The sequence below is a fragment of the Pteronotus mesoamericanus genome, unplaced genomic scaffold (assembly GCF_021234165.1).
Source record: "Pteronotus mesoamericanus isolate MK-2021 breed Mesoamerican mustached bat unplaced genomic scaffold, CSHL_Meso_final contig_221, whole genome shotgun sequence".
Lineage (NCBI taxonomy): Eukaryota > Metazoa > Chordata > Mammalia > Chiroptera > Mormoopidae > Pteronotus > Pteronotus mesoamericanus.
The window spans coordinates 5,713,149-5,734,739 of NW_026555092.1; the positions used below are offsets into that span (position 1 = coordinate 5,713,149).

The 21,591-nt window shown below is 46.9% G+C and overlaps 2 protein-coding genes across 2 annotated transcripts; both read right to left on the minus strand.

The window, feature by feature from the left end:
• Position 1: 1 nt before the first annotated feature.
• On the minus strand, positions 2–6,917 carry GPATCH3 (G-patch domain containing 3). The gene is made up of 7 exons (XM_054571803.1): positions 6,446–6,917; positions 4,704–5,128; positions 2,669–2,843; positions 2,310–2,369; positions 1,588–1,709; positions 1,341–1,468; positions 2–877 (listed from the first exon to the last, which is right to left on the minus strand). Exons 1-7 carry the CDS (start codon positions 6,870–6,872, stop codon positions 661–663), a joined length of 1,554 nt encoding a protein of 517 aa, XP_054427778.1. The 5' UTR covers positions 6,873–6,917; the 3' UTR covers positions 2–660.
• Positions 6,918–13,572: 6,655 nt separating this feature from the next.
• Positions 13,573–16,664, minus strand: NR0B2 (nuclear receptor subfamily 0 group B member 2). Its single transcript, XM_054571807.1, has 2 exons — positions 16,049–16,664; positions 13,573–14,907 (listed from the first exon to the last, which is right to left on the minus strand). The coding sequence occupies exons 1-2, from the start codon at positions 16,587–16,589 to the stop codon at positions 14,609–14,611; spliced, it is 840 nt and encodes a 279-aa protein (XP_054427782.1). The 5' UTR covers positions 16,590–16,664; the 3' UTR covers positions 13,573–14,608.
• Positions 16,665–21,591: the final 4,927 nt, after the last annotated feature.

A 21,591-nucleotide genomic window follows, 5' to 3' on the forward strand; every position in this document is an offset into this window, starting at 1 on the left:
GCGGAGGGATGGGTTTTGTTGTGAGGCGTACTTGGAAACTTGGAGTCCGGGTGAGAACTATTTCTCGGGATTTCTGCAACTTTCCTCCAGACCCAAATTAGGAGAGAGAGAAATTCGGTCACAAGTTTATTTATTCTTGCTTTCAGTCACAGATCTGGGCCACCTGCCGCGGATTCTCCACTGTCTAGTCAGTCCTAGCCAGTTAGGGATCGCGGCAGTGGAAGGCCCGCCCCAAGACCGCCTCTTCTGAGCACAAATCTTCTCTTACAGGTCCCTTTCCCACTCTTTCTGGCCTTCATAGTGACCACACCCCAAGGAAGGTTGTGGTCATAAGTAATCTCAGTCAATCCAGCTTTTCAAACTGCTAAGGGAGGCAACGGCAGCAAGCCCAGAAAGAGACAAGAATGAGGAGACCTATGAAGAGATCATTAAGCCCTGATGTCAAAAGGGAGGGGAGGGGGCTTTTTGTAAAAACGCCCCTGAGGTAGAGAGCCAGAAGGCAAGTTCATAGCAAAGCACCCTGAAGGAGCCTCACAGGTTGCTGCTCCCAGACTTCTTGCTTCTGTGGGAGATTTCTTCCTGCTTTCCTGGCAGATAAGGCTGGGGCAGAGGGCTGCCACTGTGCACTTACGAGTAACCCTAAGGAAGCCCCTGAATCTGTCACTCAGGCTCGGAGAAGCTGTCCAAGGCACAGCTGGAACCCCTCACAAACGTCACGTCTGTCCGAAACTTCATGCTGGTGGGTGGCTGGCGACGGAGCAGCAACTCCCCTTGGTCCTGGGGTAGGGGCTCATCATAAATGGTGGAGATGAGCCCCAAACCAGTTCCACGAGGTCTCTTCAGTTGCCCAAATGGCTGCAGCTTCTCTCCGTGGTACCTGGATTAAAAAGGGCCCAGCTCTCTCTGAAACCCCAGTTAAATGGGTTGGGAAAGGACAGGGAAGTAGCTACTACAGATCTGGTTTGTTCCAAAGACAGAGCCTTTTAAGTTTGGATCTTTGCTCTCCAGCCCCCTTATCCATTCATTGACAGTGCCAGCAACCAGGGGCCTCACTGCTTTCATTTTAAGTAGTATACAAAGTTTAAAACAGCTGTCACAACTCTGTGACTCACAGTCACCTCCTAATGGCAATCAAGTCCAAACTCCTCAGACTAAGGGAATGACCCTCTCCGCCCCACCCCCCCACCGAGATCCAGACCATTTTTTCCCTTCTAACTCTGCTTTGAAGTTCACCCCCTAGGAGTGTCCAGCACCCACCCCAAAACCAGAGAGAAGGGGGAAGCAGGGTACAGCTGAAAGGCTAGCTTGGGACCCCAGAGAAATTCCACAGCCATACTCACCCCAATCCACGCTTGCATCTGGGGTGCTGGCCCTCATTATCCAGGGCCTCAGGCACCCCTGAGCAGCGGCTGCCCAGGCCCTGGCCCTCTGCCCAGCCCTGCTGCTCCATCACCTTCCGCCCAATGCCCTGCAGAGGGAAGGGAGAAGACTCAAAAGATGGGGCTCTCATGGAGGGCAGGGGATGGAAGGTGAAAAGAAAGAATGGGGGTAGAGAAGGAAAAGAGGTCAATGGCTTGGGCATAGTACCTTGGTGTGGCGCTCAAAGGGGCCCACTTGGTTTTGGATCACGGAGCAGTCCTCCTGGCCAGCACGGAGTCTCTGCTCCAGGCGCATCTGAACAGAGTCTCTGGCATCCTTGTCTCCACCATCTGAGGAAGCAGAGCCCAGTTTGCAGAAGGGTCTTTCTCAGCAGGAGGGGAAAATCAGATTTCTAGGACCTCACAAAATTTCCATATTCATCTTTATGGTGTTTTATTACTTTATTATTCTCCCTCTCATTAGACCGGGAACTTACCAAAAGGAGGAACCAAGGTTTTCCCATCTTAACAGATGAGGAAATTATGGCACAGAAAAATCATAGAGCCAACAAATGAAAGACAGAATTAGAACCCAGGTCTTCCCCTTCTCTCCCCACACAGGTCATTTTGGACTCCAGACTCTTAATTCTTAACCAGAGCATGAGCTCCCGATCTCCACTCTACCCTGGTCTGCCCACCAGAACCAGAGCTTCCTGAGGGCTGTCCTTTCATGTCCTTGTTCCAGAAGAAAGGAAAAAGGCTCTGCCTACAACAAGCATTTAATGTACTCAACTAGAATGTCTTAAGAGAGGAACCCTCTCAGTGAGCTACCCCATGGGAACTGGTGTCCTGTCTCAGCCTCTGCTAAACAGGTCCGGTAAACTGTCAGTCTAAGACCCAGGGCACCTGTTCCATCTCCCAGTACTGCAACCCCTGGCCCAGTACCAGTACCTCTGTCATAGTACACACTCATGTCCACATCCCAGTCATCGGCTGTCTGTTCATCGAAGTCTGTAGGTATAAAAACATTAAGCAGAGTGTCAGTCCTGTTGAGGGTTAAATCTAGACTTATACATATGTTCTAGAACTTGAGGCCTTTGATAGTAGTTTTAAATCTCTCCTCTGGAAAGGTCATTCAGAATTTGCAGGAGGGCACTTTATTACCACCCCACTGATTGTCCCACCCCTAAACAGGCTAACTGGTCCTTCGTATACAATTAAGGCAAGCCACTTTCCTAACGCGTTATTTGGGCCCGCTGCCAGGGGATGCAGCAGGAATCACTCCCACCCTTGTCTGATGCCAGCATTACCTCCTTCTTCCTCCTGCCAGAACTGGGCATCAGTGTAGAACACCAGACCAGAGCCGCCCTTCTCCCACTTGAGCTCGATCTCCTCCTCAAAGAGCCGCTCAGCGGTACGCTCCTGCCCGGTCACGTCCTCATGCAGCGCTTCATGCCGCTCCCACTCCTCACCCCGGTCATCGTCCTGGGAGAAGAGAGGTGACTCAGCTGTTTGGCTTCCTGGCCTTAGGCCCACAAGGAGGGCAGCTCAGGGCACTGGAGGCCCATGAAATGTGCCCTCAGCATCATTCCTCCAAATCTTCCAAGATGCAACACATGCTAGGCTCTTGAGGCCTTGACCAACACATCTCTCCATCCCGTTTCTCAACATACTTGGCTCTTTCCCCAGACAAGGCGGCTTCACTGTTATTTCTGTTTTGGTCATATTGTTCCCCCTGCCTGAAATATCTGCTCCTGCCTCTCACTATCTTCTCTTCACTTGGTTAAATCTTCCTCTTCTCTCAAGTTCTACAGTCTAAATGGAGCCATTCACACTGAGGCCCACAACACTCTCACTGGTCTCCGAACTTCTCAGTTTTAATTAGTACACACTGTTTAGGCATTTATACATGATATCACAAAGAAAGAAGGGACAAGAACTAATACCTATTTTCTACTGTGTGTCAGGCCCTTCACATAACTTAGCTCCTTTAATCACCCCAACCACCCTATGAGGTAAGTACCATCACCCCCATTCTACAGATGAGGAAACTTGGGTTCAGAGGAGTAAAGTGATGTGCCCAAGGTAGTACACCAACACAGTGGCAGAGCCAGCATTCAAACCCAGCCCACCACACCATATAGCTTTTCCAGATGCTTTCCAGGGAGATTTAAAGCTCTCTGAGGGCAGAAAATGGTCTTAGAATATCTTTGGGATCCTGTGCTAGGCCCTGTGTTTACACTGCTTGGCCGGACTTGTGGAACATGATAGATCATGGTTTGAAATCTTGGGGGTCCCTGTCAGGGTTAAAGTTCAAGAGCCTTCCAAGAATCACTGCTGCAGAACAGGTGCCAGAGAAAAGTCAGGACAGTACCAGACTAGGGTGTGGTCCAGATGTGTTAGCAACTCTGTTCTCGAAGCTTTGAAAACATAGGTGAATTACTTTTTACCCAGAGTGTGCAAAAAATAAAAAATAAAACAGAAAGTTTCTCTATCGTGGGTGGAGGGGTGTAAGGGGGTGGCTGGAGGTGGCAGAGAACACAGCGGGGAATAAATGGTAATAGAAAAAATATAGTAAAATTAAAATAAAAAAAATAAATAGAAGTTGTAAAATGGAAATAAATAGTTTCTCAACAAATCACACCTCCCCTGACTGTATGGATAAATAACCAAGTTCAGAGAAAGAGGTAGAAGAAATGTGTATTTCATTGATAAAACTGAAGTGGAAGCTAGTGTTCAATCCACAGGCTCAAGGTCAGAAAACAGAGATGACTTCTCAGCCATGTAATGAAAGCACATAGAGGTCAGACAAGCAGCGAAGGGGAGTGGGTTCACCTGCCACCTCTGCCTCTACTTCCTTAGATGATCTTAGCTCTTTGTAGGTTTTCACCTATGAAAAGGACCCTCTTCACATTCCTTCTGAGGAATGAAAAGAAGATCCCTTTGAGAATCTTCTGATAAAAGTTATGGCCCCCCTTCCCAAAGAAATGTATATCTGCACATGCAATTGCTGTATTACATTTAATGTCAGGGAGTTCCAATACTTTGGAATCCTCCTGAGGACTCCAGGTTCAGAACTCTTGTAATGTACAATTGAAAAGTGGTATCCTTTTTTTTTTTTTTTTTTTGATTGAGAGAAAGAGAAACATTGATTTGTTATTCTGCTTTTTTATGCATTCACTGGTTGCTTCTTGTATGTGCCCTGGCAGGAGAATGGACTGCAATCTTGGCACATTGGGCAACACTCCAACCAACTAAGCTACCCAGCTAGGATGAAGAGTGGTATTCTTAAGGCCTTGGCCTCTCTAAGCTGCCAGCAAGGACAGTGTGGCTCACTGTACTCACGTCATCTGAGTGTGACTCTTCTTCGTCCTCCTTTTCCCCTTCTTCCACTATCTCTCCACAGAGGCTGGCTGATATGTCTGTCAAGCAGGTTCCCTGGGGTATTTCCTCACCCTCAGCTGTATATACGTGCTCTTCCTGCTCCACAGTCTCTGAGTCCTCATACTTGAAAGGCACATTGCCATAGCGCCGGGAGGAGCCTGTCTTGGGGAACTGGAGCTGCAGCTGGGTGATGATCCGAGGGGGCAGGCGGCAGGCCCGGATCAACTCCAAAAAGACATGCAGGGGTGTCCCCACATTCCCACTGGGCATCAGCACTGGTGGGTTCAGCTCTGGCAGTTGCTTCAGGTCAAAAAGAGTAAATGTTTCACTCTTAGCCGTCCGACTCTGCAGTTCCTTCCGGGTTTTGAAAGGAAAGGTGCCCAAACCTTGGGAAGCAGAGAAAAAAAATGGCTCTTGATTCCTAGAAGCCTCCAGCAACACTTGAGCCAGAAATTGGTCAAGGTTTAAATCCTTTAGTCTAATGTTGTTCCTCTCTTTCAAACTTTCCCAGAGTCCCTTCCTCCATTCCCTGACCAGAACCAACTAGTAATTTCATGGGATTTCTCATTACTTCAGTTGAACACACAAGTTTCTTCCAGATCTGGTTCCTGTCGACCTTTTGATTCTCAACTCCCAATAACCCCCACTCCCTGCACACCCTCATATTATGTGCTCCAGCCACATTGAACAATTTAACATGCTCTGAAACTTTCATGGGCCCTTCCATCCCCATCTGTGTCTTTGCAAATACCATTTACTTTAAACACCACTTCCTTCCCACAAATGCTGTTATCTTTCAAGATCCAGATGAAAATCCTGATCCCTATAGGAAATCGGTTTCTCCTCCTCTGTCTTCTCATGGCACTTGGTGATAAACAGCATATGCTCTGGAGCAAAATACCTGGGTTTGTATTATGACTCTGCCAACTACTAGCTTTGCAACCTTGGGAAAGTAACGTAATTTCTGCATCCCTCAGTTTCCTCACCTATAAAATGGGTAACAATAGATCCTACCCTACATTGTTGTGAGGAGTCAATAAAGAAATGAAAGCCTTAGAAGAGTGCCTCCTAAGTATGCAGGAAGTGCTCAGTAAACATAAACAATTAGAATGGCATCTCTGTGACAATTACCTTTTTAGAAATCTGACTTCCTCTCTGGACTCTTCCTCTTTGGACAGAGTGTGTCCAACTGGTCTCTGCCTACCAGCTGGAGTAACACTAGGTCTAACAATATAAGCTAGATTTGTTGAATGAATAAATTAGAGGGCTCTGCACTGTTTCCTGTTCACCATCAAAGTGATTTCCCATGAAAATGGGAGCTGTCCTGAGAGAAGAAATTGTCTCTTCATTTGCATCTTGCTGAGAGTACTGGGTGGGGAGCAAGGAAGATGACAGCATGATAAAGACAATAAAAGGATTATAAACCTGATTTCCTTTTTATCCTTCTTTATCAATCCTTTCAGATAGAGAATAGGGTCTCGAAGGGGACATATTAAATGGAAAATGTCAGATCATCCGCACAGGCCTCTTCCGTTTTGTTTTTGTTTTCCTGAGTAAACTACCGTGCAAGTTGAGCCTGAAGCTCTGTCCAGAAAAGACCTGAACTCCTAAATAGTCGTAACCAAAGAACTGACTTATCCTCATCACCTGTCAGGAAAGGTGCTTGCGTTCCAGGTCCAGTTTGTTCTTTTTCCCAACCATACCTGATGCCTCAGCAGGTAGCCGAAGTCTGCGGATGAAACAACGACCGGGTAACGAAGTCCCCTGAGCATCCAGCCACGGGCGGCCCGAATACATGCGAAGAAGCTTCTGGGCTTGAGCCGCCCCCCGTACCGAGATAACGCAGCAACAGGTGCGGGGCTGGGCGGTAGCAGAGTCCCGAGTGGAGAGAGTGCGGGCACCCGTTACTGAAATCTGGGCACGACTCTGGCCTACGCCACAGTCGGGAGTAGCCTGGGGAGCTGCCCGCTCAGGACGATGCCGGTAATGGAAACAAAGGAAACCACAGCCGCTCTGTTCCCGGAACTGGCTGAAGTAGCTCCGTAGCTGGGCCGAGCGCAGCTCGGAGGGGATGCCACTCACAATTAGGTAAACTGTCGCTTCTTCCTCCCCCTCGCTGGGCACCGCCATCTTGGGTTGTCACATGACCGGCTGGAACCAATTCTCTCGAGAACACCGCGAGCGACGCAGAGAGTCTGTGTCAGAACGCCTTGTAATCCTTGATTGATCCGCGGGGGGTGTAGAACTGGAACCTGTAATTGGGGAGGTCTTGGGGAGGTTTGTGGGGGGTCCTTATCCTACCAAGTGCGGTAACAGAAAAACTCACCTGAGCCCTGGCCAGATGGTTCAGTTGGTTTGAGCGTGGTCCCGTACACTAAGAAGTTGCGGGATGTCCCTGGGTCAGGGCACATACCGAAATTGCAGGTTCGATCCTGGGTGCGTACTCATTGATGTTTCTCCCTCTCTCTCTCTATAATTAGTGAATATATCCTTGGGTGAGGACTTTTTAAAGAAAAAACGGAGATGTGAGGTTACAGAACTCTAATAAACTCTTAGGAGGATCAAATTAGAAGCCTGCGAGAGGCACAATTTTCAAGATTTTTGGTTGGGAAATCTCCCCAATCTAATTTCAGTTCTTTCTTATTTCAGAGACTTTTCAATCGTTTATCCATTTATTCTACCAAAACACTGGTAGACTTACACAAATTACTAAAAAAAGATAATCCAGTTGAAAAGTGGGCCGAAGTCACTCCACTGAAGAGAATCACTTCCAATGGATACTTAAAGATGTTCAATCTCATTAATAATCAAGGAAGGGCCAAAAGACCCACTTCATATCTACCAGATTGGCAAAAAAAAGAAAAAATAAATCCTTAGGTGTCGGCGACCATGTGGAGCAGGTGGCGATACCATACACTGTTGGTGGTGGTGGAAGCATGAAACTAGTACAACCACTTTGGGAAACAATTTGCCCAGTAAACGTGAAGCTGCACGTACCTTTTGACCCAGCATTTCCACTTACAGGTATAGACTTTACAGAAGTTCTTGCTTATGCTTATCAAGAGGTGTATAGACATCGTTGCACTTTACCAACCCTGTGATCCTGGAAAACGGGGAAGGTTAAGAAACCGCTCCCAACCTGGGTTCTGGAACACAGGTTACTGCAAAGAAACACCATTCTATGACAAATAAAAGTTATGGATACCCCCTTGTTTCCCTGTGGCAATGCACAGGATCCAAATTCCAATTCTTTGCCTTATAAACGTTTAGATGAACTGCTTGTCCCCACTATCAATCACAAGAAAAAGCTTATTAACCAAACTTTGGTTAAGTTTCTCTCCTTCCCCCAGGTCCCTGAACTTTGTGCCCCCCCCCCCCCCCCCCCCCCCCCGCTCTCTCAGCACACAGCCCCTCCTTAACAGCTCCTCCAGAGAATAGACTGGCTTCAGGGTAAAACCTCTGATCTACTGTCCTATCACGCCAATCCTGGTCATCCCACATCCTCATACCCAGTTCTTCCTGCCTGTTTACTCCTCCCTATGAAAGAATAGCTCTTACCTTACCCTTGAAACACATGCTGATCTTATGATCAGAGTGTTCTCCCATTACAAAAGCTTCCCACTTCCTATTGCAACAGGTCCTTTCCTCCATTCCAATAATCATTTCAAATAAAGTCTTTCCTTACTAAGTCCAAATTTGTTTTTATTTAACAGTATACATGAACATTCATAGCTGTATTTTTTGTAAGTGAAATTGGCATTTAGTACTAATAATCTCAGGTATATAATGTAGAGTGAAAATAAGCAAGTCAGAAAACAATTATTCTATTTATATAAAGTTCAAAAATGCAAACTAAAAATGTTTTTTAGGGATACATAGAGAAATATGCTTTAAACCATAAAGAAAAGTAAAGAAATGATTAACCCAAAATTCAGGGTACTCACTACCTTTGGGAACTTCAAACGATGGTAATAATGACCTATGGGACAATGATGAATGTTCATTGTACTGTTATTTTTTACATATATTTTATAAATATGATTTTGTTTTATTCAACTTTAATAAAAACATCTTAAAAGGGAAAATAATTCATATTTCAAAACCAAAGCAAGTGGTCACTTTGTGATCACCAATTTATACCTATTTGAGAAATAAAAACAATTCTAATGACTTGGGTAATTGTGAATGTGGGCGATGTTATATCTGGATTCTAAAATTCACTGTTGGAAGTGTAAATTGGTAGGACCATGTTGGAAAACTGGCAATATCTACTGCAGTTGAACACACTTTCTATGACTTGGTATTTCAGTTCTTGTTACATAACAACAGATCTGCAAACATCTGTGCACCAAAAGATATGTACAAGGATAACCCTTGCAATACTATTTGATGAACCAAATGATTATCAGCAGTATATGGGTGAATGAATTGCAGTGTATTGGGATGCTGTGCAATGAAAATGAATGGATTACTGCTACACAACAGAAGAATGAATCTCAGACAATATTGAGTCGAAGACAAAAGTGTACATGCTATATGATTGCATTTATATAAAGTTGAGGACAAGAAATCTCATTTATGAAACCAGGGATAGTGATGCCCTTTTGGAAGGATGGTGAGGACAGTGACGGGAGGGTTTCTGGGATGTTGCTAATGCTCTTTTATTTCTTGAGCTGGATGGTAATTACAGGAGTATTTATTTTGTGATAATTTGTCAATCTATACATGTATGCTTTGTGTACTTTTCTGTATATTATACAAAAAGTTTCAGTTAAAACTGTATTTTTGAAGATATGAAAATTGAAAAATAAATGCCTTACAGCGAACAATGTGGACCAAGTAAAGATGGTGTGCTTTGGAAAAACTGTTAGATGACCCAAGAAGTTATACAGTTATGATTGTACACAGTTGCCATTTGTGGAACCAAATTTCCAGGACCTCACATTTTTTCCACCTCCGGGAAGATGCTAGGCATGTAGTAGGCTCTCAGTAAATCATTATGGGTGGAATGAATATTCCTGGCACTAACTTGGGAATGTGCCACCAGGTGTTGGCTGGGGACTCCCTCCAGAAAACTTGGGGCCACTTCCTTGGGGGAACACACAGATCAGATTTGTCATCAGAAACTTAAACCTGGGCCCTGGCTACTGTGGCTCAGAGGATTGCGCGCCAGCCTGCAAACCAAAAGGTCACCAGTTTAATTCCCAGTCAGGGCACATGCGTGGGTTGCAGGCCGGGTCCCCAGCTGGGGGTGTGTGAGAGGCAACAGATCAGATGTATCTCTCTCACATTGATGTTTCTCTCCCTGTCTTTCTCCCTTCCCCTCTCTCTAAAGATAAATAAATAAAATCTTTAAAAAACCTTAAACCTGAAGGTAACCAAGACTACATTTTCATTCTCATTCTGCCTTATAGTAAAATTTATTTTCCAGTTGATTATCCCTAACCTGTAAAGATGCACGATAGCATAGTGTTTAAGAACGCAGGCCCTAAATCTAGAGCACCTGAGTTCAAATCCTGACTCTACTACTAATTAACTGTACAACCTTGAGCAAGTTACTTAACCTCTCTATGCCTTGGTTTCCTCATTTATAAAATGGAGTTAATGATAGCACTTCCAGCACAGAGTTGTTGTGAGAAATAACAATCCATGTAATGTGTTTAGAGCACAGCTTTCAATAAATGTTTAGTAGCTACCCAGAATGATCTGCCAGGAATGGGCGGTCCCCTTTGTTAATCTTGATTCCCCTGAGAGCTTAGTCTTGTCATCTCCACCACTTCTACAGGGGTTGCCTTCTCCGCTGCTTTGTTCTGTGACACGGTCTTTGTCCGCCATCTCTTGCTGCAGTGCTCTCTGACACGTCTGTGCCTTTGCACCTATCATCCCCTCTGGCTGGAGTACCAGTCCCTCTGTTTGTCTGGCAAATCCCTATTAATTCGCTTTAGCTCAAATCAGTCACCAACTGGCTGAAGCATTTTTCCCACCTCCAGGCAGATTTAATCACTTCCTCTTCTGAGCTCCTGCTGCCTCTTGTATTCCCTCTATCACACTTCAGATCACTCTGTGTTACAATTACTACTTATATGTCTCTCTTTGCCATATAGGATATTCAATGAAACTAGGGACTATATCTTATTTATTCTGTGTCCCTTGGTATCTACCACAGGGTCTGGTACAAGTGGATGTCAAGAGAGATGTTGAATGACGGAATGAGTGGATGGATGGCTAGTGGGTGTTGGCTTTTTGGAGGCCTGATAGGTTCTAGGATACATGACTGCCCGAAGGCCAGGGTGTGTCGGTGCAGGGCACAGCTCACATCATTGGCTGACTGCTTAATAAGCAGTCAGTGATTTGGCTGATGAAGGTAGCGATAATAATGATAACAAAATAGTACCGGAGACTGACCTTGCTTCCTAGTGAGTCATCCCTGGCACTGCCTGAGAGCAGAGATCATGGCCGAAAGGTAGATGGTCAGTAAACAGTGGCTGAGCTGGCTCCAGACAGTCCCACACTGCCGTGACTCACTCTAGCCTGTGCTGGTGGCAAGAACCAGGTTTCTAGAGTCCCACAGGCCTGTGTTCAAATCCCAGCACAGTGATCTACCCAAACCTTGAGTAAGTTTCAAACTCTGTCTGAAACTTCTCTACCTTCCCTGGTTGATGAGACACAGGTCCCATTCCTAAGAGGGTGCTTATAAAGGAGAAAGAGTGCCCCACCTTTGAAACCTGCAGTCTCATGGAGAAAGCATTACTGTATTTTCCTTATTACATTGTACTACAATTCTCTCTTTAGTTTTGCTATTTTTGTGTTTCTTGCAGGTGGCTTGGGTAGGACATAAGAAGTGACTCGAGAGATAGCCAAGAAGCAAACAGAAGTGTAGCTCCCAAACTACATGGGGGATGGAGGGTAGGGAAGACATTTGAAAAGGGGCAAGGTAGGGTTAATAAGGAAAGCTATTTGGACGACGGAAACCTAAGTTGAGGGGGAAAGACTAGGGTGGGTACTGGAGAGGCGTGCCTTCTGATGAATGGTTGTTCAGAGTTGGAGGAGGGGAAGGGTAACAGGCAGGAAGACTCAGCCTGAGGGTTTAAAGAGGTGCAATGGTAAACTCATGGGATCAGTTCGTGAAGGGACAGAAAAGATAGAATGACCTGAAGTCCCTAAATCTGCTGGAATTGGATCCTACCGGGACATAAGGCGCCTGCTCTGTAAAGAATTGCCCCTTGTGTCTGCAAGGTGAGACGGGCCGTGTGTGCCAAAGTGCTGGAAGGGCAGGGCAGGGAGAGGAGCCTGTGGGCCTGAGGTCTGGGCTGGGCTGTCTGCTGGTGGATTACGGGTTGGGGGAGATGCAGGGCTTGTTCTGGGCTCTAAAGGATACTTCTGCCCTGGCCTGTGTGGCTCGGTTGATTGTAGCATCATCCTGTGACCAAGGGGATGCGGCTCGATTTCTGATCGGGGAACAAACCTGGGTTGTGGGTTCTATCCCCTCTTTGGGCACATGCAGGAGGCAGCCGGCTGATCAGTGCTTCTCCCTTGCATCAATATTTCTCTCTCTCCCTTCCTCTCTTTCTAAAGGCAATCGGGGTGGGGGGCGGGGGATATTTCTATTTGGGGATTTGATTAGGTCCAGATTGGAAGGAGTTGCTAAGAAGGGCATGGCCTGGTTGAGAAGAGGGTAGATGTTGGGGTCACCATGCGGAAAGGGGGTGATTGGTTAGTTGAGGCACTAAATGCCAGGCAGAGCCGTTTGACCTGGATTTGCAGGTTCTGGATAGACCTTGTAGATGTGCAAGTGCAGGTCTGCCACTTTTCCTTTTACTGTGACACACAGAAGATGGAGAACACACCCTGGTGTGAGCATGTCCCTCTGTTGCATGTCCCACCCTTGGGCGCAGGGGTGTATGTATGATCGTCTGGCCTGGGTGCATGTCTCTGCGGTGTGATGTGTTTGGGTCTGTTACATGTCACTGAGTAAGTATGTCTGTATTTCCATGCTGTGTGCTGTGTGTGGGTGGATGGAGGGTCTATTTCATGGGTCTATGTAGGTGTGTCTGAGTTTTACGTCTTGTTGTATAGGTGGGTGTGAGAGCCATAGGTCTGAGTTGTGTGCCTCTTTGTTGTGGGGTCTGAACTGTGTGTTTCTGTCTCATTCTGGGTTTCTGAGTGGTGAGTAGGTGACAGGGTAAGGAACAGGGACATGCGCCTTGCTGCTGCCACTGGGTGCCCACAATGGGTATAGGGCCAATTCAGCTGTGGTCCGGATCCTGGAGGACCTTAGGGAGAGACCTTAATGATGACTTGAATCCTAGACTGTTGTCCCTAAGTGAATGACCTCTCATTGAGCAATAATTAACTTGGCTCCCGTGAGAATTCAAACTGTGGTGGTGAAGGGGGTGGGGCCCAGTCAAGGCAGGCCGCAGTGCTGGAGAAAGGAGGAAGCCTGAGCGGGAGTCCCAAAGGCATGTGTGTTGTTATCATTCCCTCCTGTCCGCCCTGTGGGTCAGTCACCCTGACCTAGGTGCTATTCAAAATATTTAACAAACAGTGAGGAACAGGGATTGACCAATCAGAACAGGTACAAACCATGCGCTGAATGGAGCCGTCCTGGAAGCCATGGCCATGCTAACTGTTGCCTCTCTAGTTGCTGGACAATGGGAATGGGTTCCAGGAGAAGGATTGGGATACAGAGGCAGTGCAAGAGAGGGCAGGGGGCTTAGGGCAGTGGCTCTGAACCAACTGTCATGGAAGTGTTTCAGACTTTTTTAGAAAATATTTTATTATTTATTTTCAGAGAGGGGAAGGGAGGGAGAAAGGGAAACAACAGTGCGTGGTTGCCTCTCACGCGCCCCCTACTGGGGACCTGGCCTGCAACCCAGGCATGTGCCCTGACTGGGACACGAACCTGCAACCTGTCGGTTGGCGCTCAATCCACTGAGCCACGCCAGCCAGGGCTGCTTCAGACTTTAACAGCTAATGCGGCAGCTAAACCTCTGCTTGCCTTGGCCTTTGAACAGCTCCCAGGCCGGCCGTGGGTGTCCTCGCCCCCTCCCATTAGGAGAATAATGGACCATCCTTTTCTCTTGGCTGCAGGCTTGGGGTAAGTGAATGATGCCAAACAGCATAAATTTCAGGGACCTTGCCTGTTTAAGATTTGGAATGGGCTGCTTCGTTTCCCCTACTGTCTGTGATCTAACTCTCACTGAGGTGAGAGGGAGCCTGTAGGAGGCAGGAGCTGAGGGAGGGGTCGGTGAGGGGCTTGGGGACAAAGAGAAACCTCTTTCCCCCAAAGATAAAGTCAAGGAGATGATGGGGCTCTGAACTGGATTCAGACCCATGCAAAATAAATCTCATCCCCAGAAATGAAATCATCACTCGATTCTGAAAATTAATATCCCATTTCTCTGAGGCCTAGCTCCTGCATCCCTTATGGTTCCTTTCTCTGCCTCTGATGGGAGCTGGAGGCTGGAGGCTGGAGACCGAGGTCAGATGGTCCCTTCTACATGCACAAACTACAGTGTCATGCTCCAAGGGTGTAAAACATTTTATTATAAAAACTAATAAGTTAAGTCAGTTCTGTACAAAGCCAGTAGGACGTCTTATCCAATGAGCAGTCTAAGCTTCCATCCCCATCTCAAGAGAGGACAGGAGTCTTGGACCAGAAAATATGGGGACTACCAAGGGCCAGCCAGACAGCTGGAGCCCTGTGCCAAACCAAGGAAGGCCAAGACAGGGTGTGGCTGAGTGAGGGCCCATAGAGCCCATCTGGCTGGGCCAGGGCCAACTTGCTCCTAGGGAGCCAAGTACCATCTGCACAGGCCTGCCCGCTCTGGGGGCACTGAGTCACCCTTGCAGGCAGTTTGGCCAAATCAGTGCTTCCAAATTCTGCCCAAGCTACAGCTGACCTCTGCTTGGACTGGAGCAGGTCCACTCAGCAAAAGCATGTCCTCGAGGAGGCCAGCGATGTCAACATCTCCAATGACAGGGTGAAAGAAGAGGTCCCCAAGCAGGCTGGGAGGAATGGACTTGAGGGTGGAGGCTGTGAACAGGACACGAGCCAAACGACCTTGGCCTGCTGGGCACCAGGATTCCAGGACCTCACACAGTGCCTGATGAGCCTCCTGCTGCAGCTGCCAGATGTGGGAGGAGGCCTGGAGGCCTGGCATGTCTGTGGGCAGAGAGTGGAGAGGGCTGGTGAGCACCCCACTCCCCGCCGCCCCTGGGAGAGACTGGCCCCAGACCTGAGGCTACTGCTCAGCCCTTGAGACCCATTACTACCTCCTCCATTTACTTTTTCCCACTTTATTCATCCATCCATCTATGAGCAGGCAGTATAGAGTAATGCTGAAGAGTTTGAATCCTAGGCTGTCACTTATTACCTGTCTGACCTTCAACAAGTTATGTGATCTCTATGTCTTGGTCTCCTCATCTATAAAATGGGTATAATAATAGTACTTATTTCCTAGGCTTGTTAATTTTTTAAAATTTTTATTTATTTCTTTTTAGAGAGAGGGGAAGGGAGGTGGAAAAGGAGAAAAACATTGATTTGCAGGCGAAACATTGATCATTGCCTCTGGCACACCCCTAGCTGGGGACCCAGCCTGCAGCCCAGGCACGTGTACTGGCTGGGAATGGAAACGGTGACCTTTCGGCTCACAGTATGGCACTCAATTCCCTGAGCCACACCAGCCAATGCATAGGCTTGTTATGATGTTTAAATGAGTTGGTGTATGTAAAACCACAGAATTGGCCCTAACATATGGTAAGTGTAATGAGAGTATTTTCCTACTATTATTATAATTAATTACTATGATTTCTTGAGGATCCTCTTGGTGAGGAATTTTCATTTAGATGCTCTCCAGATTACAAAGAACGCTACCCCAATCCACTGGTTTCCTGGTTGAATTTTACAAAGGCTCCTCCCTCTCCTCTCCTCACCCCCTCATTTTCATTCCTCTTCTCTATGTGATCCATCTAAACCCACGTAATTTTACCTGTGAGGCACAGCTGTGTCGGCCCACCCTCCCCTCCCCCACTCCCATCTTCCCTGAGGGTCAGGGCAAGCTTTCTGGGCAAAGTGGCAAGGGCCTTTGGTGTGGACAGACCTGGGCCTCTCTTCCTGCTCTGCCCCTACCTGGCTGTGACCTTCAGCAAGTCACTTAGCCTCTCTGAGCCTCTTTCATGAGATGACTGGTATAAGGAGGACCCAAAGAGGTAACAAATGTCAAATCCCTAGCCGGTGCCTTCCCTGGCCAGGCCCTTCCCCCCCTCCAGCCTTGGCCCTCATCCTGGACTGTCTGGGAGCTCACCAGGGCTGAAGAGGATGGTCCCTTTCAGGTAGGCATACTCTTTGGGGCCCAACTCCAGGCTCCATAAGGACTCCAGGCAGCACCGAAGCCACTGTACTGCAGCAAAGGAGGGCTGGGGCCGGTCCGGCCGCTGGCCAGTGCCTGAACTGCTGCTAGGCTCCTCCAGCAAGATCTTCTTGAGTATGCTGGAGACTGGGGCCTCCGCCACCTCGAAGGTCACAGTGTCTTGGGCCAACCCAACCAGGAAGAGGGAGCCCCAGCAGCTCCGCAGCAGCTGCCGCTGATCCTGGGGGAGTAGCTGGCAGAAGGACGGCAGGTTCCTGAGGAAGACCACTGTCTTGGCAAGAACGTCCAAGGCCTCCCGGCAGGTGCGATGGGGGGCACGCAGCCTGACAGGCCGGTGCTGCCTGCAGAGGCAGTGCCTAGGGGTGGGGGGCTCAGAGGGCCTGGCCCTGAGGCTGGGGCTCAGAAGCGCATACAGAATGGCTGGGCGCACTGCAGCGCACTGGCATGGGCAGGCCCCTGGCTGGCTGGAGCTCATGGTTGAGGATCTGCTCCTCCTTCCTCCAAGCTCTCCCGCCCTCTGCTCTGCGCTGTGGGTGCTATTTATATTCCCAATGGGGAGGAGGGGGGGATGGCCCACAACCTTGACTCCAGAAGTCATGTTCATTGAAAAAAAAAAAAAAAAAAAAAGAAAAGAAATACACTGACCCTGGCAGGACTGGTGGGGAAGTGCCGGGGGAGGGATACTTGGGAGTTCCACGTGGCCCTGATATCGCTTCAGTCAATGAAGCGGATGGTGCAGGGCATAGGGCCACCTGTCCGCTGGCCCGGCTGCCCCTTATCGGATGACTCAAGTGGATAAACAGGGTCATTAACCCAAGCTGCACCAGGACACCAAGGCCTCAGGTGCACAATCAGCAGGTGGCCATGGCAGCTGTCCCTACTGCTGCCTGCAGGACTCACTAAGCTGGAAGTCAGCCCCAGAGCTGGGCAAGCCTTGAACACAAGGCCCAACCTGGAAGTGCCTTATCACTGGCTTGTTTGCCTAACCTTGGAGCTCAGCTCCTGTTGTTGGTAAGGAACAGGCTGCAGGGAAGTGAGCCAGAACTCTGGGGGGCTGGGAGGACTTTGCTCACTGTGCAGTTTGTGAGGCTCCTTCCTCTGACTCCAGTTATGGGGCCTCTGCAGAAGTAAGAGCCTTAAGAACTCTCTTTCCCCAATCTAGATTCCTAGAGCTCCTGAAAGGCTGTATCTTTGGGGAAGCCCTCACAGAATAATAATGAAATATGTCTGCTGTTTATTGAATACCTGCTATGTGCCAGGAACTTTCCGCTCTAATATTCAGGGCTTCCCTAGGAGGTAAGGTTTTTCCTTTTTGATACTCAGAGAGGTAAAGTGAATTGCCCAAGGTCATGCCACTAAGAAGAGAGAGAGAGCCCAGATCTGTCTGATTTCAAAGTTTTTGCTTGTTCTTCTACACCCATTGGCCCAATTGTGCAGTTAGAACTGTGGTGGCCTGAGTTTCCCAGAGTTGATGGCTACCTGGGCCCTCACCTTGGTACTGCCTTCTTTGCAGTTGTTGCCCACTGATGTGAACCATTGCTCTGTCTCTAGCAACATGGCAACTCTGACCCTGGCAACTGTCCCAGATGGTGGGGCATGGGGTGTGAGAGAGGCGGGAAGGTCCTCAACTGTGTCTGTGGGCCTTGCCAAACCCAGCCTGGGCAACTGTCACCGTTCCTGGCATTGGCTCCTGGCTCCCAGTTGCGACCTTGGGCTGATCCCCAAATCTCTGTTGGCCGTGGGACCTTCCTCTGGAATAGTCATGCCTGCCTGCAGGGCTGCTGTGAGGACAAAGTGAGGTCCTGGATGTCAAATTCCAAGCAGTTTCTGGCACATGTTGGGACTTTGCTCCCACATTGCTGCTGCCTAAGGAATTAAACCTCAGCAGACAAACAGGCACACCTCTTTCATTTGATTATTCATAATTTTAATCCTTACATTTATAAAGTTTCTTTCATGTCCTTTTTTTCTCACTCAACCTTCACAGCTTCCCCTCAAAGGAGACTCTGGGGTCAGACTGCCTGGGTCTAAATTCTGCTGCATCACTTAGCTGAGCGACCTTGAGCAAGTTGCTTTAGATTTCTGTGCTTCAGTTTCTTTATCCTTAAAAGGGTAGTAAGAAAGGCCAATAGTAGATATTGGTTTTATGGGGCCTAAAATTTATACAATTTGAAGGGCCCTCTTTTTTAATTTATTGATTTGAGAGAGAGAGAGAAAAACAGCAATTATGTTGTTCCACTTATTTACACTTTCTTTGGTTGATTCCTGTATGTGCCCTGACAGGGGATTGAACTTGCAACTTTGGTGTATCAGGACGATGCTCTAACCAACAGCGCTACCTGGCCAGGGTGGAGGGCTCTCTTTAATGATAGAAAGGCAAGTATAAAAGTGGGTATTTAAAATGAAAAAACAGGTCACTACCAATTATGAACTAAAATAAGCGGACTGAAAACACAAACATCAGAAACTCAGGAGAATAACAAAATACTTTTACTGATAAGTTGCCTGACAATATTTGCCTACGTGTTTTAGCAGTACACGTTTTGTTCATCTCTTCACCTGTCAATGCTATTTCTTTTGAAACCATCACAAACCCAAAAAGGTTACAAGTACAGGGAACTTTTTTTTTTCTTTTTACCCTGAACAATTTGAGAGGAAATTATTGCTAACCTAATGCCTCAGAACTCTCAAATACCTTAGTGTGTAATTCCTACAAACAAAGACGTTCTCCTATATAACCACAATATAATCATCAAAATCAAGAAACGAACATCTAATCTCAGACCCCATTTCAGCTTCACCAAATGCTCCTGTGAAATCAGTTACAGTGAAACGGCTCAGTCCAGAATCTCATATTTGCATTTCTTTGTCCTGCCTCCTAGTCTTTGTCAGTTGGATAACTTTATCAGTCTTTCTTTGCCTTTTAGGACCCTGATGCTTTGGAAGAGTTGTAATTATTTGGTAGCTAAGCTCTTGATCTGGGTTTGTTTTAGGTTTCTTAATGATTAGACTTGAGTTATGTATCTTTATTTTTTATTTAAAAATGTTTTATTTATTGGTTTTAGAGACAGAAACATCAATGTATTGTTTCACTTGTTTATGCATTCATTGGTTGATTCTTTTCTTTAAGATTTTACTTATTCAGCCTTAGCTAAATTGAAAGGTCCCCAAACTGAAAGGTCGCCAGTTTCATTCCTAGTCAGAGCACATTCCTGGGTTGCAGGCCAGTTGGGGACATGTGAGAGACTGCTGATCGATGTATCTCTCTCACATCAGTGTTTCTTTCTCCCTCCCTTCCCCTCTCCTTCCTTCCTATTTTCCTCTCTTTCTTTCTTTTCTTTTCTTTTAATATTTCATTTGTCTATTTTGTTTTGAGAGAGTCTATAACCTCCCTTCTCTGACACTGATAAATCTGGCTTCCATTCTTAGTTTATTAACTTGGATCAAACCCCTCTTTGTAACCAATCTCCCGTCTCTGCCCCACCCAATCCCATGAGAGATACCTTCCTCACCCGCTTGGGCTCTGATACCTTGTGTCAGGAGGCCCCTTCCCACTCAGGGTTCCCTTCTTCACCCTGCTGTGCCTCTGTCACCCCATGCCAGGTCTCCAGTCCTCGTGGTTGCCCTCCTCACCTTCCCGGGGCTCTGACTTCTGCTCTGTGCCACTGTGGCTCCCTCCTGCTTTGGCACATACCTCTACCTTATCGTGCCCAACCTAATTGTTTTAGGGCCAAAATTTTTCAAGAAGATAAAGGAAGAGGAGGATGTAATGCTGTCAATGATTTTTAAAAATACATTTCTACAGTGAGAATAGAAAGATGATTCTGTCTTTTCTCTTACATGGCTGGTCAAAAGCATTTCCTTCTTGAGAGTCAGGATACATAAATACGCCATTTCACACATAGATGTACATGCCACTTGTAGCACTGAGTCTAGGTTTGTAGCAGGAATTTTGATAAAGTACGTTGTGTAATTCCTATCAAAAAAGAAAGATAGCAGGGAGCATTTATAATTGCATGTGCCACGTATTCCTTATAGGAAAGATTTTTTTTTTTAGTTGATCTCAACATGAAATGACAACTTAATGATATTTGACAGGGTTTTGCATAGCTTTGCTTCTTGTTCCACACATATCCTTGTTTCTCCTCCTCCACCCACATACTTCCAGGTGTCTTGGGAATCATTCATATTGGGAAGTGGGATTAGAGTGGGAAGAAACAGGGGTCTTAAACCAACTGTAGTCTTACAATTTTATTTTTAAAATTAAAAATAAAAATATACATGACCCTAATACATTGCTGGGGCCTCTCCCAGTGCCTTGAGTGGGCCCATGCAAATGCAAGGCCCTGAAGTTCAAGCTTTGCTAACTGTACAGAAAACCTGCCTCTAATAGTGCCTGCCTTTCCTAGGTGTTTGTAAAGCTCACATGAGGTATTTGTGAGGACACAAAGTGTCTGGCACACAGCAAGTGTTCCATAAAGGAGGACAATTGTCATTATTGTTTTTGCTACTCTCGCCTTCACTTTCTAGAGGAGAAGGAGACCCAAAGAAAGGAAAGACCCCTCTGCAGAGGTCATAATAAAGCTGGTCTGGAGGCTGGATCCCAGGGTCCCCTGGGTCGCACACAGGGCTCAGATAACAAAGTTACCCACAGTGCAAAAAATGCAATCCCCTTCAGCTGTGTGACCTTGGGCACGTGACTTCGCCTCTTTGTCCCTGTGTTCTCATCCTCCAAAGGAGATAATAATAGCATTTTTATCATAGGAACACTGTAAAGGTTAAGTCATATAGTGTTTATAAAGTGTTTGGTATAGTACTGGGCCTTAATAAGAAGGCAGTACATTTTAGCAATACTTAATTAATAAGTGGTATCGAGCAAAGACTATTTGTTCAATCCCCAAATATTTATTGAGGTTCTACATTTGACTATGAGCTGAATGCTCAGATGAATCAGACAGGTGCTATTGGTCACAAAGTTTATATTTCAGTCAGAGTACATAGATGTAGAACCAAAATTTCTTAATTGTATATTTCCATTGCAGTAAGTTACTGCAGAGGAAGAGCACAAGGCACTTTGAAAACAAAAATCATGGAGATGGAGACTTAATCTGGGTATCAGGGTCAGTAAAGGCTTCAGAGAAGTCATTTTGGTTGAGACCTGATGGACAAAAACGAGTTGACTGGCAAAGATCTAGGAACTAGGACAGCACACTTGAGGAGCTGGAAGCAGCCAGTGAGGAGGGAGCCTGGTGAGTGAAGGGGAGTGTGGGACAAGATGAGGTTGGAGAGGTAGCTGGGCAGGGCCCTGATGGTGTTACTCCTTGGAAGCCACGGGTAATAGTTTGGAATTTATTTTGAATGCAATGGTAACCTATGAACGGCTAATTTTAAGTAAGGGAGTAATAATTTCTGGCTTATCCTTTAGAAAGATTGCTCTGGCTGCTAGGGGGAGGGTGGACAATAAAGGGGTAGGAAAG

What these genes read in the sequence shown, in the direction of transcription:
- GPATCH3 (XM_054571803.1), bottom strand. Translation starts at nt 6,872, where the DNA reads ATGGCGGTGCCCAGCGAGGGGGAGGAAGAAGCGACAGTTTACCTAATT. An exon ending in GAGTGTGTACTATGACAGAG is followed by an intron (nt 1,710 to 2,309) that starts GTACTGGTACTG and finishes CTGCTTCCTCAG; the next exon opens with ATGGTGGAGACAAGGATGCC. An exon ending in AGATGCAAGCGTGGATTGGG is followed by an intron (nt 878 to 1,340) that starts GTGAGTATGGCT and finishes TTTTTAATCCAG; the next exon opens with GTACCACGGAGAGAAGCTGC.
- NR0B2 (XM_054571807.1), bottom strand. Translation starts at nt 16,589, where the DNA reads ATGAGCTCCAGCCAGCCAGGGGCCTGCCCATGCCAGTGCGCTGCAGTG. An exon ending in GACCATCCTCTTCAGCCCTG is followed by an intron (nt 14,908 to 16,048) that starts GTGAGCTCCCAG and finishes CTCTGCCCACAG; the next exon opens with ACATGCCAGGCCTCCAGGCC.